The 15,456-nt window shown below is 40.6% G+C and overlaps 1 protein-coding gene and 2 pseudogenes across 1 annotated transcript in view; all 3 read right to left on the reverse strand.

Moving 5' to 3' along the window:
- POLR2B (RNA polymerase II subunit B) overlaps positions 1–15,456 on the reverse strand; it is a 52,352-nt gene that overhangs the window by 23,288 nt on the left and 13,608 nt on the right. The window contains exons 4-10 of the mRNA XM_054683100.2: positions 13,371–13,483; positions 13,021–13,240; positions 12,484–12,642; positions 8,117–8,281; positions 2,458–2,654; positions 2,178–2,297; positions 896–1,082 (exon numbers count right to left, since the gene is read on the reverse strand). Coding sequence (XP_054539075.1) covers positions 896–1,082; positions 2,178–2,297; positions 2,458–2,654; positions 8,117–8,281; positions 12,484–12,642; positions 13,021–13,240; positions 13,371–13,483 — 1,161 coding nt within the window. The remainder of the gene's footprint in view (positions 1–895; positions 1,083–2,177; positions 2,298–2,457; positions 2,655–8,116; positions 8,282–12,483; positions 12,643–13,020; positions 13,241–13,370; positions 13,484–15,456) is intronic.
- Positions 5,116–5,216, reverse strand: LOC112209077 (U6 spliceosomal RNA; annotated as a pseudogene).
- Positions 13,715–13,810, reverse strand: LOC112209145 (small nucleolar RNA U13; annotated as a pseudogene).

The following is a 15,456-nucleotide window of genomic DNA, read 5'->3' on the forward strand; positions in this document are numbered from 1 at the left end:
GGTGATACTGGTATAGGCCAGTTTAAACAAGGAAAGGAGGGGGAGATCCCCCTAAAAATGGCATAAAGTACATTACAGGTTTTCAATCATCTATGAAAAGCAAATACAAAAAATTAAAATGCCCAGTGATACACTCTTTAAAAAGCTTTTCTCCATTACTCCATCTGAGAATAGCTACTGCAGTCATTATATATGCAACAGACCAACATATAGAAACCAGTGTCAGAAGTACTGTATTTTCCAACAAAGGAGGGCGATGACCATTTATCTCTTGGTTGGCTTCTAATGTGGAGCTTTTAAGACATAAAAATTTCACTAACATGGACTGTCTCACCCACTAAGCAGCTACTCTAATTTTTTAATTACTTTGAGTTTCTAAACTGCAAGCCAAAAACCTATCTTAGTAATGCTAATAGCTAATTTAAGAAAATTTCATGTTCATAATTCAAAAGTCCCCAGTAAGTTTTTTTTGTTTGTTTTTTGACACGGAGTCTCACTCTTTTTGCCCAGGCTGGAGTGCAGTGGCGTGATCTCAGCTCACTGCAACCTCCACCTCCCAGGTACAAGCGATTCTCCTGCCTCAGCCTCCCAAGTAGAGTAGCTGGGATTACAGACACCCACCACCATGCCCAGCTAATTTTTGTATTTTTAATAGAGATGGGGTTTCGCCATGTTGGCCAGGTTGGTCTCAAACTCCTGACCTCAGGTGATCCAGCCCACCTCGGCCTCCCAAAGTGCTGGGATTACAGGTGTGAGCCACCACACCCGGCACCCAGTAGTTTTACCTTTGACCAAGAAAGAAAAGCAAAATAATTTACATTCAACAAACAAAACAATCTACTAGTCCTATAAACATGTTTCCTATTGAGCCTGTAGTCATAGGTGGCACACTTACCTGAGATACTCCAGCTCTGGCTTGATGAGCTTTCTTTTGATCACCCCAGTTTCCAGTAGCTAAAGAGTATTTTAGGCCATCAGATATGATCCGTGTTTTAATTGCCAACTCCAAGTTAAAATCCTTTCCTCGATCAATAAATTTCTGTGCATAGATCCGCACTTCTTTAAGCAAATTCTTAAACATACTGCCGAATAAAATGGTATTATTTTAAACATGTAGAGGTCTACAACATATATTCTCAACAGGAGCAATATTGCAAAAAAAGTGTGGGGAAGGTGAGCAAAAATTGTTTGGGCAGAGTGAAAGTTGTTGCTCTTTTATGTCTAAAGCACAGATATATGTATAGTACGTGAACATACATGGCAGGGGAGCAACTACACAAAAATGTCAAAGAGGTGGGGCATGGTGGCTCACATCTGTAATCCCAGCACTTTGGGAAGCTGATGTGGGCAGATCACCTGAGGTCAGGAGTTTGAGACCAGCCTGGCCAATATGGAGAAACACCGTCTCTACTAAAAACAGAAAAATTAGCTGGGTGTGATGGCACACGCCTGTAGTCCCAGCTACTTGGGAGGCTGAGATAGGAGAACCACTTGAACCCTGGAGGCAGAGGTTGCAGTGAGCCAAGATGGCACCATTGCACTCCAGCCTGGGCAACAAGAGCGAAATTCCATCTCAATAAACAAAAATGTTAAAAGAGGCTCCTTAGTGGGGCAATATCAAAAAAAGGTTGAAAAACACTTATCTATAACATACTAAATAACAAAACACGTGCAAGACAACGCTAATGTTATCCTTTTTGTACTGTCTACATATTTCATTTTTAAAAATAACTTTTTTCCAATTATAGAAAATATGGGAAATATAAAAACATCAAGAATAAAATTAAAAGCTGCACATAATACCAATACTGTGAGACAATCACTGATAGTATTTTTATATATTTATCTCCAGCTTTTGTATATATGTGTACAAAGCAGGACAAAATCCAATATTAGCCCTTAGGAAAACCAAGGCAATAATTCAGCTTTCTCAAACATCTTACAAAGCTACCAGAGGAATAAAGAAAATATATAAACACGTAATATATTGTCCTCATAAACCTGGCTTTCCTAGACATGAACCAAAACTAAATCTGAGCAAATAGCAATAAGAATGTAGCTAATTTCATAAGTACCCAACGTGGGTGCCAACACAGTTTAGCCTGGCCATATGCAATGATCAATCTAAAGTGAAATAAATCTCCCTGCTTTAATGACTTCATTCTGTAATTCCTTACCCTCTAAATAAGAATGCAAGCAGCGGCCCAGCAAGATCCAATCTCTTGTTTCCATAGTGATCTCTGTCATCTAGTTCTCTTCTACCCAAAGCTGCCAGAAGTAACCTATGAACCATGTATCTTTAAAAAAAAAAGAAAGAAAGAAAGAAAGAAGGAAAACACTTAGTTTTGGACTTTTTTTCTTGATTTATATGTTAAAAACATCATTTTTGACTCTAAGAAAAACCTTTATCTCAACTGTATCTTGATAAAGAACTTAAAACAATGAAACTTAACATACCCCAAGAAATAGGCTTTTTTGGTCTCACAAAAATCACTGACACCAACATGAGGGAGCATTTCTTTTTGTAAAACTTCCTTTGCATATTTAATTCTTTTCTCTTTAGTAACACCAGGCTTTGCTCCTCTTGAACCAATGAAATTTAGTGCAACATTCTGTTCTTGGATGACAAAAGCTTCATCGAGAGAAGGTTTAACCTATCAGACAATTTAAATAAAAGTTATTTTCAAATTCATGTTGTTACCTTAAAATGAGTAAACTGTCACTTAGTTTATAACATGCCAAGTACCCCTACGAACATAATAAAATATGTGAGTATTTTTAGAAAATCAAGGAATCACAAACTCTTAGAAGACACCTCAGAGATCTAGAGATCTCTGACAAAAACCACTCATCAGCACAGGCAATTACACTTTCTAGAAAGATACAAATAATTCCATTATAAAAAGAGTAGTGCATGGCCGGGAGCAGTGATTCATGCCTGTAATCCCAGCACTTTAAGAGGCTGAGGTAGGTGGATAGCTTAAGTCCAGGAGTTTGCAACTAGTCTAGGCAACATGGCGAAACCCCCATCTCTACTAAAAATACAAAAATCAGCTGCCGCAGTGGCACACGCCTGTAGTCCCAGTGACTTGGGAGGCTAAAGTGAGAGAATCGCTTGAACCCGGGAGGCAGAGGATGCAGTGAGCCAAGATGGTGCCATTGCACTCCAGCCTGGGTGACAGAGTGAGACACTGTCTCAAAAGGAAAAAGAGTGGTACGTTTCTTTTTTACATTTTACCAATGGAAAAATAAAGTTCCAGATATCTAAAATCAATTTACAGAAATTTCATAGTCAAATTAAAATTTACTGAACTACAAATGGTTAATGTGCCAGATTGTTTTCAGTTTTGGTATTAAAAAATGTTTGGCCTGAGTGGGGTGGGGCTTACTCCTATAATCCTAGCATTTTGGAAGGCCAAAACAGGAGGATGGCTTGAGTCCAGGAGTTCAAGACCACCCAGGGAAAGAAAGTGAGAACCTAAATCTACAAAAGAAAAATAAATTTTTATCCAGTGTGTACCCTGGATGTAAAAAAAAAAAAAAAGATTTGCTGGGCGTGGAGGCTCATGCCTATAATCCCAGCACTTTGGGAGGCCAAGGCGGGCAGATCACAAGGTCAGGAGTTCAAGGCCAGCCTGGCCAATGTAGTGAAGACCAGCCTGGCCAACATAGTGAAACCCCGTCTCTACTAAAATTACAAAAATTAGCAGGGCATGGTTGCGTGTGCCTGCAGTCCCAGCTACTCGGGAGGCTGAGGCAGGAGAATTGCTTGAACCCGGGAGGTGGAGGTTGCAGTGAGCCAAGATCGTGCCACTGCACTCCATCTTGGGTAACAGAGTGAGACTTCATCTCAAAAAAAAAAAAAAGATTTAATTTAAATTAAACCTAATATTTTACAAAGGAGACTATTTTTATTTTATTTTTTGAGACAGGGTCTCACTCTGTTGCCCTGGCTGGAATGCAATGGTGAGATCCCTCCCAAGTAGCTAGGAGGAGTACAGACAACACCACCACACCCAACTATTTCTTCTTCTTTTCTTTTTTTTTTTTAAGAGACACAGTCAGTCTCCCTTTGTCACCCAGGCTGGAGTGCAATGGCACAATCTTGGCTTACTACAATATCTGCCTCCTGGGTTCCAGTGATTCTCGTGCCTCAGCCTCCAGAGTAGCTGGGATTACAGGCATGCACTACCACACCCAGCTAATTTTTCTATTTTTTGTAGAGACAGGGTTTCCCCAAGTGGCCCAAGCTGGTCTCAAACTTCTGGCCTCAAACGATCTACCCATGTAGGCCTTCCAAAGTGCTAGGATTACAGGCATGAGCCACTGCACCCATTCTATTTCTTTTCTACAGACACAGGGGTCTCATTATGTTGCCCAAGCCAGTCTCGAACTTCTGGGATCAAGCAATCCTCCTCCCAAAGTGCTGGGATTACAGGCATGAGCCACCATGCCAGCCCAAAAGTTATTTTATTTTTTTTGAGACAGTCTTGCTCTGTCACACAGGCTGGAGTGCAGTGACGTGATCTCGGCTCACTGCAACCTCCGCCTCCCAGGTTCAAGCGATTCTCCTGCCTCAGCCTCCTGAGTAGCTGGGACAACAGGCGCACACCACCACGCCCGGCTAATTTTTGTATTTTTAGTAGACACAGGGTTTCACCACGTTGGCCAGGATGGTCTTGATCTCCTGACCTCGTGATCTGCCCGCCTCAGCCTCCCAAAGTGCTGGGATTACAGGCGTGAGCCACCGCACCCAGCCCAAAGGTTATTTTAAAAACATACTGTGAAAGAGACCTGCCTCCCATTCCCGCCACTATCTGTGGCCTCTCAGAAGGCATGTAATGGATTTCCTCATCTACAAAAGGGTTATATAAAATAATTTCTAAGTTCCATACCAGTTCTCATATTCTAAATTTCCAACTATACACGATAATGAGCATGAGAAATGAAGGGTAACATTTGACAACTCTGGCCTCTGTAAGTGCCCTCTGATCTTATCCCAGACACTGAAATGCCTTTCTTGCCCTTGATTTCCTATGTCTTTTTATCACTGGTCCACAAATTTGTTTGTTTGGTTTTTTTTTTAAAGACAGGGGGAGGACCCAGGGGTCAAACAAAAATATGGAACCCTTCTCATTTGTGTCTCATCCTTACACAGAGACATGCTAACCTACATATTGTTCCAATATTAGTATATGTGCTACAGAAGCGAGGACCATTCCACAAGTTTAAACATCAAAATTCCAATCATGGAAACAAAGATCAGAAAAAGGCCATGTAAACCAAAGTGAGGCCACAGATAGTACAGTAAATCAAAGTGATACTTTTTAAAGGAAACTGCCACTGTTGTTTAAAAAAAATGATTTTGTTAAAATATAGATTAGAAAAAAGGAATAACAATAATGTACTTTTGGAAGAAAAAAATAAAGCAGTTTTATGAAGTGAATGCTTGACTCAGAGACTTGTAAAAATTGGCCTAAGCTTCCTAAATGCTGAAAAAACCAACAGTAATACTCAAAAAGACAACAAACATAAAGCATATCATATGTTTCACTTTACTACGAAAACTCCAGATCGGGCCTGGACACGGTGGTTCACGCCTGTAATCCCAGCACTTTAGGAGCCCGAGGATGGTGAACCACTTTAGCTCAGGAGTTTAAGATCAGCCTGGGCAACATGGCAAAACTCCATCTCCACCAAAAATACAAAAAATTAGCCAGGCATGATTGTGCACACCTGTGGTCCCAGCTACTCAGGAGGTGGGAGAATTACTGGTGCCCGGGAAGTCGAGGTTGCAATGAGCTGTAATTTCACCACTGCACTCCAGCCTGGGTGACAGAGCGAGACCCTGCCTCAAATAATAATAAGGCATGTAACTACTGGCAAAATCTGAAAGTAAAATCTAACCAGAACCCGATTTTCTCATGTAACCACACCAACAAATATTCAAATAACTAAAATATACTCCCTGTTCTAACTTTGTGACAAAGATTTAGCCTGCAAAATCTGTGACAAAGATTTCTCTGTAGTCTTAAGCGCTCTGGACAATTTAAGACAATTTTAAGAATATCATTTACTGTTCAGACAAGGAGCATCAATGGAAAAAATTTATAAGGAACTGGACATTTAACCTCAAAAATCCTTCCCATAAAAGGTTCCCACAAAAATAGTAACCTTACAGTGGAGGTACCTAACAGACACCACTGTGAAGCGATCAAAGTTAACAGTACCATTAATGGGGCAAAATGACATCACATGACTCTTGTTGAGATGCCCTGGGAAGCATATAATATTATTTAAGTACTTTTTCTGCCAAAAAAGTGCATAAATTGAATCTAATCATGGGGAAATATGTGAAAAACACAATTGAGGACAATTCTACAAAATAAATGGCCTGTCCTCTATAAACTTTGTTATGAAAGACAAAGAAAGGCTGAGGAGGCCAGGCACGCTGGCTCATGCCTATAATCCCAGCACTTGGGAGGCCTACGCAGGCTGATCACTTGAGATCAGGAGTTTGCGACCAGTTTGGCCAACATAGTGAAACCCTGTCTCTACTAAAAATACAAAAATTAGCCAGGTGTGGTGGCACGCGCCTGTAATCCCAGCTACTCACAAGGCTGAGGCAGGAGAATCGCTTGAACCCGGGAGGCAGAGCTGAGATTGTGCCACTGCACTCCAGCCTGGGCGACAAAGCGAGACCTTGTCTCCAAAAAAAATAAGGCCAAGGAAGGATTGTAAAAGACTAAAAAGACATATAATCAAAATGCAATGCGTTATTCTGAATTGAACTCTGAACTATAAAAGAGATTAAACTTGAATTACTATATACTATTAATGTACAGATCTTATTACTTAATAGTTTTCAATATTATCAGGACAACTGACAAAAATCTGAGTCAGATCTGTACATTAACAGTATTGTTGTAATCCTATCACTTTGGGAGGCCGAGGCGGGCAGATCACCTGAGGTCAGGAGTTTGAGACCAGCCTGGCCAACACAGTGAAACCCCGTCTCTACTAAAAATACAAAAATTAGCTGGGCGTGGTGGCGCATGCCTGTAGTCCCAGTTACTTGGGAGGCTGAGGCAGGAGAATCGCTTGAACCCGGGAGACGGAGGTTGTGGTGAGCCGAGATCATGCCACTGCACTCCAGCCTAGGCAACGGAGCAAGACTCTATCCCCTCCCCCCAAAAAAACAGTATTGTATCTAAGTAAAATGTTCTAATTTAAATGATTATACTATGATTATTTAAGTGAATGTACTGATTCTTAGGAAATATACACTGAAGTCTTTAGGAGTAAGAGGCTATTGGCTATAACTTACTCTCCAATGGTCCAGAAAAAAAATGTGTTATATATAGAAAGAATGAATGATAAAGCAAATGTGACAAAAGTAACAACTGTTGAATTTGGGTGAAGAGCATATAAGACTTTTATATATTATTCTTGCAACTTTTCTTATTTTGAGACAAGGTCTTACTCTGTCACCCAGGCTGGAGTGGGGAGGCATGATTAGGGTTCACTGCAACCTCCACCTCCTGGGCTCAAGCAATCTTCCCAACTCAGCCTCCGCAGTAGCTGGGACTACAGGAACATGCCACCATGCCTGGTTAACCTTTTGCATTTTTTGTAGAGACAGGTCTCCCTGTGTTGCCCAGACTGGTCTCGTGGACTCAAGTGATCCTCCTGCCCTGGCCTCCCAAAGTGCTGAGATTATAGGCGTGAATCACCATGACTGGCCTTTTTGTAACTTTTCTGTAAGTCTGAAATTATTTCAAAATAAAAAGTTAAACAACAGGTATCAACTACTCATTTTCCCTTTTTACTAAATTGCACCAAGCTGGTGTGCTTCTGCAAGCTTCCTTACCAATGTTTCTTCTTGCTGCTGTCATTAACTCCAGCTGCCTCTGGTTTTCATGTCAATTTTACAACAAACCGTCAGAAAAGAGACCCAGGCAGGGCTGAAAGCTTTCACTACACAGTAAATGGCATAAGATTTGTGACAGCTAAATTACTTTTCAGAACAGCTTTCTACTATGTTTTAAGGTTAGCAACAATCAGTAACTCTAAACCTCTTATAAAGCTCTGTGAATACATTTTGCTTTCACATTACCATTTCCATCATCTCTGGATCTTCAAAATCATAAATAATATGTTCTAAAATATCTCTGTCGGACACAAAACCTAATGCTCTGAACACAATAATGATGGGAACTTCTTGCTTGATATATGGTAGAGTTGCTACAATGCGCTGACCAATAGCACTCTTCTTGGCACCCTAGAAAAATAAAGTATCATTAGAACATGAATATACAAAAGCTCACAGCAATATAAAAACACCAAGAGAACTATTTAATATATATATATTCTTTGTGCACATTTCAAAAGAAGCATGCCTCCCAATACTGTGAGGAACCTCCTATGACTGCTTTTCAAAACCACTGAAACAAGTATACTAATTTTACATACAGGCTGGTCACTTAGACCTGAGACAACTTCCATTCTCTCCTGTCTGCATGCCAAGATTCTCTCAGAATTACCCAATACTGTATTTGGAAATCACTTTTGGCTGCAAAAAAATATGAATACTGATTCCTCACCCTCCCCAACCTATCCCCCCTCCAAAAAATTAAACCTCTGGAAGAAAGAAATAGATGAGAGGTTAAAAAAAAAAGAGAGAGAGAATACAGATAGACAAATACGGAAAAAAGCTAAGCACACAATAAAAAATAAATATTAAATCAGAGCTGGTCTGTGAGGCATTTCCTTGTCTCAGTGTTTCAAAACTAACCGCCCCTTTCACACAGCTTCTTTTTTCCAATTTCTCCCTCTTTAATTGTACGCATATACAAAGACAAATTAAAAGTTACTAACCTATGACATACCTGACTTCTCAGTTTTAATCATATTTGTTTGCTTCAATATTAATTTCACTCTATCTTCCCTTGGCCTCATAACCCTACATTACTATAATCCCTCTAATAACTTCTGTCATCTTCCTCCTCCCACCACAGGCCTCCTGCTTCAGAACTCCTCTCGTGGACTCGTTCAGTAACAACTTTTCATATATGACACCCAAATCTTTATCTTGATCTTTTTCTTGTACCCTCAGCCCCCATATCTCCAAATGCCAATTGGTTGTTTCTACCTGGACATCAATTATTCCATTTAGTCTATTATTTGTTTCATCATGGATCTTATCCCAGAACAAGCAGAACATTAAAAAATAATACAGCTGGGCACAGTGGCTCATGCCTGTAATCCCGGCACTTTGGGAGGCCAAGGCGGGAGGATCGCTTGAGCCCAGCATTTCAAGACCAACCTGGGCAACATAGTGGGACCTCATCTCTACAAATATTTTTAAAATTTTAGGCTGGGCACGGTGGCTCACAGGCCGGGCACAGTGGCTCATGCCTGTAATCCCAGCACTCTGGGAGGCCAAGGCGGGTGGATCACCAGAGGTTGGGAGTTCGAGATCAGCCTGGCTAACATGGTGAAACCCTGTCTCTACTAAATATACAAAATTAGCTGGGCATGGTGGCACACGCCTGTAATCCCAGCTACTCAGAAGGCTGAGGCAGGAGAATCACTTGAACCCACTTGAACTTGAGGCGGATGTTGCAGTGAGCTGGGATAGAGCCACTCCAGACTTGGTCTCCAAAAAAAAAAAAAAAAAATTTAAAGAAAAAAAAATGTCTACAACATGCACTCCCCAAAAATCTTATCTAAAACTGAACTTATTATGTTCTCTCCTAAATCAGTTACTCGAAGTTCACCGCTCTCCTGGAACCTCAGAATACAAACCATAGTATCTTAATTGACTCATCCTTTTATCTTATCAAACCTATCATCAAATCCAGATCATTTTCCTTTCTCTCTCTAATTAATTCATTTTGTTCAGAGTTGCCATGATAGTCTCCCTAATATACTGTTTATGTCTTTGCCCTCTGTCATCCAGGCCGATGCCTCTCGACAAAGAATGCACATCACAATCACCTGGGGACCTCTTTCAAATACTTGTACCTGGGCCCCATTCCACTCCCATTCCCACTATTGAGTCAGCAGATTTGGAAACGGGCCCCTTTTGTACTTCGAAGAGTCTTAGGTTATTGATGTGAACCTTTAGTTAAGATCCACTAATCCAGATCCACCCTGATCATCTACTTGTCACTCACTATTCAACATACTTCATCCAGCTCAATTAGAGCTATCTTCCAGTGATTCTCCAAATACTCATCCCCACTCTCCTCTAATAAGAATGTCCTTCCAGTTTCTCTCTGCTTATATAAAGCCATACCATCTTTCAAAGTGTAAGTCAAGTCCCATCTTCTCTATTAAGTTTCATGAACTGGTCAGGGGCGGTGGCTCATGCCAGCACTTTGGAAGGCCAAGGCAGGCAGGTCACTTGAGCTCAGGAGTTCGAGACCAGCCTAGGCAACATAGTGAAACCCTGTCTCTACAAAAAATACAAAAATTAGCCAGGTGTGGTGGAGCATGCCTATAATCTAACTACTTGGGAGGCTAAAGTACGAGAATCGCTTGGGCCAGGAGGTGGTGGTTGCAGTGAGCCGAGATCGCGCCACTACGCTCCAGCCTAGGCAACAGAATGAGACCCTGACTCAGAAAAAAAAAAAAAAAACTTTGCATGGACCACACCATACTAGTAACCTCATTCTCCTCCAAATTTCTCTAAAACTGTTATATGTAATAGGTGTCATTTGGCCTCTGCACTGTGTTACTACCATTTAATGTCTAAAGCTTGTATTCCCAATAAAACCATTCTTTTTTTTCTCTTTTTTTCTTTTTGGAACAGGCTCTGGCTCTGTCACCCACGCTGGTGTGCAGTGGCGCCAATCTGGGCTCACTGCAACCTCAGCACTCAAGCCATCTTCCCACCTCAGCTTCCCGAGTAACCGGGACTACAGGTGCCTGCCACCACATCCAGCTAATTTTGGGGGTTTTGTTGTTGTTTTGCTAGAGAAAGTGTTTTGCCATGTTGCCCAGGCTGGTCTCACATCCCGGGCTCAAGCAATCCACCCACCTCAGCCTCCCAAAGTGCTGGGATTACAGGCATGAGCCACCACACCTGGCCACCTTCTCAATAAGGATTGTGTGTTTTCATGATCTCTTAACAATACCCAGCAATGTTGTGCACATGGGAAGACTGCTTATCTTACAAATAAAATATTATGAAAAACATGCTTGAGGTGACAGGTGTGCTAAGTACCCTAATTTGATCATTACACATTGTATACATGTATCAAAATATCACATTGCATCCCACACATGCATAATTATTAAATAAAATTGAAGGCCGGGCACGGTGGCTCACGCCTGTAATCCCAGCACTTTTGGAGGCCGAGGTGGGCGGATCACGAGGTCAGGAGATCGAGACTATCCTGGCTAACATGGTGAAACCCGTCTCTACTAAAAATACAAATAAAAAAATTAGCCGGGCGCGGTGGCGGGCGCCTGTAGTCCCAGCTACTCGGGAGGCTGAGGCAGGAGAATGGCGTGAACCCAGGAGGCGGAGCTTGCAGTGAGCCGAGATCATGCCACTGCACTGCAGCCTGGCGACAAGGCAAGACTCCGTCTCAAAAAAAAAAAAAAAAAAAAAATATATATATATATATATATATATATACATATACATATACACACACACACACACACACACACACACGAACTGAAATAGAGGTTTTCCAAGATAGCTGTAAAAATTAAATCAAGCAATCTGAGTAACAGAATTGGCATACAGCAAATATTTAAGAACTGCTAGCTACTACCAGATTCCATTATTATAAGCAACCTATGCTTATAACTATACCAATGGTCTGCAGCTTCTAAGCTGGTACCCAATGATTCCTGCCTCCTACTATTGCCCTTGTAATACCCTCCTTAGTGTGAGCTGGACATACTGACTTGCAACCAACAAAAAAGAACATGGCAAAAATAAGAGGATGTTGCTACCACTTTTAAGTTATAAAAGACTGATTTCCACCTTGCTCGTACTCTCTATGGCTCTTTTTGCTTACTCTCTCTGAAGAAGCAAGCTGCTATGCTGCTGTCAGCTGCTATACGCAAAGGCCCACATGGCAAGGAACAAAGAAAGGCTTCCAGCCAACAGCAAGCAAAGACCTGAGACTCAGTCCAACAGCCAATGAAGAACTAAATCCTGCAGACAACCATGTGAATGACTCTTGAGATTACGGCAGCCCAGGGAAACATCTGATTGCAGCCTTGTGAGAGTTGCTTGGCCAAAAGACCCAGCTAAGCTACACCCAGATTCCTGACTCACAGAAGCCGTGAGATGATAAATGTTGCTAGAGGAGTAATTTGTTACACAGCGATAGGTAAACAATACGATATATAACAACAATATGCTCCAGAAAAGCTTCTTTGGACCAAGAATGCAGTCTAGTAAATTTTAAAACAAAGCACAAAGGAATAAACCCAAATAGCATCATATCCAGTCCATACCTGTCCTCCTCTTGCCAGCATGCTAACCCATATAGTACTGGTGGGTCGGGAAGAATTCTCAAGACATGATCTACACTCTCCTGTGTAGGCATATTTAGAATCCTTTTTGGCAAACACATAAACTGTGTTTGTTGCCATTTTCTCTTGGGCAATCAGAACCTATTTGGACAATAAGAAAGTTACAGCCATAAAATCCAAAACATCACTGAAGAGAAAAGAGAGTAAAATCTGCATCTTAATTTAATCTGACCATATAGGCTCACTGAAATATTTAATTCTTCAACTTTACAAACTCCATTTTGCATAAATGCTTCATAGAAATACATAAACTCCAAAACTGACCAAATTTCCAGTGCATGTTATATACAGCTAAATAAAGCTTTGGTTTATATAAGTTTAGCTGTCATACCCTAAACAAGTCAACTGTCAGTGCCAGGTTATCCTGCAGGAAAATCTTTTTTTTTTTTTTTTTTCATTTCAACTTTAAACTAAATTTTAACTACCATTTTGTAATTTTTTAAAATAATGTTACTATACCTTTTCTGATCCATTAATAATGAAATAGCCACCAGGATCCAAAGGGCATTCATTTAACTCACAAAGATCACGATCTGTCAAGCCATTCAAAAGGCAGTAAGTTGACCGCAACATAATTGGAATTTTTCCTATAAAAGTTTTCTGATGCTGAGTCTGAAGTTGTTCTTCACCTTCTTTAATGACTGTTTTTGTTATATCAACATAAAGCGGAGCAGAATACCTTTGAAAATAAAAGTAGATCACAGTTAAGCAATAGGGTATCTGTTAAAACAAATCCTCAAGTGGTTAAAATTACATTTTCAAAATTCTATTTCAGTATCTACTGCTGACAAGGAAAAATTCTTTCTTACGTGAGATTCCTTAATCTAGCTTCATTGGGCATCATTGGTGAAGGAGCACCATCTCTTTCCCAATGGGTAGGCTTGGAAAGATAAATTTGTTCAAACTTCAGCAAATATCGTGGCTGAAATTAAACAAAAAAACATGAAAAGGGTAAATAATTTTTTCCATAAGTTTTAGTGATTCCATTTTAATTGACATTAACATTTTAAGTACAAGCAACTCTACAAACTGGCAAAATTCATCCATTTTACTGAAATGGGGACTTCCCAAAGTCAATATCCATATTGCATAGACATTAAGTTTTAAACCAAATCACTTTCTTTTTTCCTCTTTTCTTAAAAATTTTTTTTCACATTAGACAGGTAATGTGCTAACAAGGTTTGTAACAAGGTTTAAGGAAGGCACATCTCACACCCAATCATCACACACTTATCAACTACAGAAGGATCTGCTAATTGCTTTCTTAAGGCAGAAGACAAAAAGAGACTTAATATACTAAAAGTAAAGACTGTACACATCATGTGCTCTGAGTTTATATGAAACAGTTAAAATGGATTTACATTAATGATCTATATAGTTTCTTGTGCCCTCTCCTTGGTAAGCATCATCAAAAATACAAAGTGACCAGAGAACAAAGATAACAAATCCAGACAACTAGAACTGTGCTCTAATCAATAGAACATTTTAAAAAATAAACCTCTCTTCAGTTAAATATACAAATTAATCTGTCAAAGGAGTAGAGTTAACAAAAGAAAAGATTTTTTTATTTTAAAAAACACACAAAATATCCTAATCATTCTGTATAAAGGACTGAGAACTTCCAACTCTGGCTGGAATATAGCTTAGTCCATAGGAAAAAAAAAAGAAATTTTTCAATTAAACATTCACTTGCTGCCTAATAAAACAAGATCCATGAGGACAACTTTCTAGAGATAAATGGATAGTGTACTTTTCTCTAAATCAAGTCTCAGAGAAGAAAACAGGAGTAAGCAGACGTTTTACTAATGATTAATTATTGACACTCAAGTCTCCCAAGCTGGGGTAGATAAAGGGCAAAGAGAACGGTGGTGATAACGAACCAGAGGGAAGCCAATCCTCTACTCCTTATCTGTGCCATCATCTAGTCTAGGTCATTATTATCTTAATCATAGGCTATTCTAAGATTTTTATCTCCTCCAGTCTCTTTTGTTTTGTTTCGTTTTGTTTTGTTTTGTTTGAGACAGGGTCTCACTCTGTCACCCAGGATGGAGTGCAGTGGCGTGATCTCGGCTCACTGCAGCCTCCACCTCCTGGGTTCAAGTGATTCTCCTGCCTCAGCCTCCCAAGTAGCTGGGACTACAGGCGCACCACCAGGCCTGGCTAATTTTTGTATTTTTTGGTAGAGATGGGGCTTCACCAAGCTGGCCAGGATGGTCTCAAACTCCTGGCCTCAAGAGATCTGCCTGCCTAGGCCTCCCAAAGTGCTGGGATTACAGGCGTGAGCCACCACATCTGGCCTCCTCTAGCCTCTTTCTATTCCAAGCAAGCATCACTTTCCAAAGTAACTTTTCTAAAATAATGCTTTATGTATATTCTTTGACAGTCTCTCAGTAATTCCTCATAACATCCAATGACATTCAAAGCTTTCAACAATCGGGTTCCATCTTATCTTCCTAATGCCTATTAAAAATAAAGAAGCCCTGTAATCCCAGCACTTTGGGAGGCCAAGGCAGGCAGATCATGAGGTCAGGAGATCGAGACCATCCTGGCTAATATGGCAAAACCCTGTCTCTACTAAAAATACAAAAAAATTAGCCGGGCGTGGTGGCAGGCGCCTGTAGTCCCAGCTACTCGGAAAGCTGAGGCAGGAGAATGGCGTGAACCCGGAAGGCGGAGCCTGCAGTGAGCCGAGATCGCGCCACTGCATTCCAGCCTGGCCAACAGGGCGAGACTCTGTCTCAAAAAAAATAGATAAGCCAAAATCACATACTGATCGTTGTGGTCCCCAGCCTAAATACACCAAGTATTTTCTTTTCTTTTTTTTTTTTTTTTTTTTTTTGAGAGAGAGTCTCGACCTCTCGCCCAGGCTGGAGTGCAGTGGCGTGATCTCGGCTC

The sequence above is a fragment of the Pan troglodytes genome, chromosome 3 (assembly GCF_028858775.2).
Source record: "Pan troglodytes isolate AG18354 chromosome 3, NHGRI_mPanTro3-v2.0_pri, whole genome shotgun sequence".
Lineage (NCBI taxonomy): Eukaryota > Metazoa > Chordata > Mammalia > Primates > Hominidae > Pan > Pan troglodytes.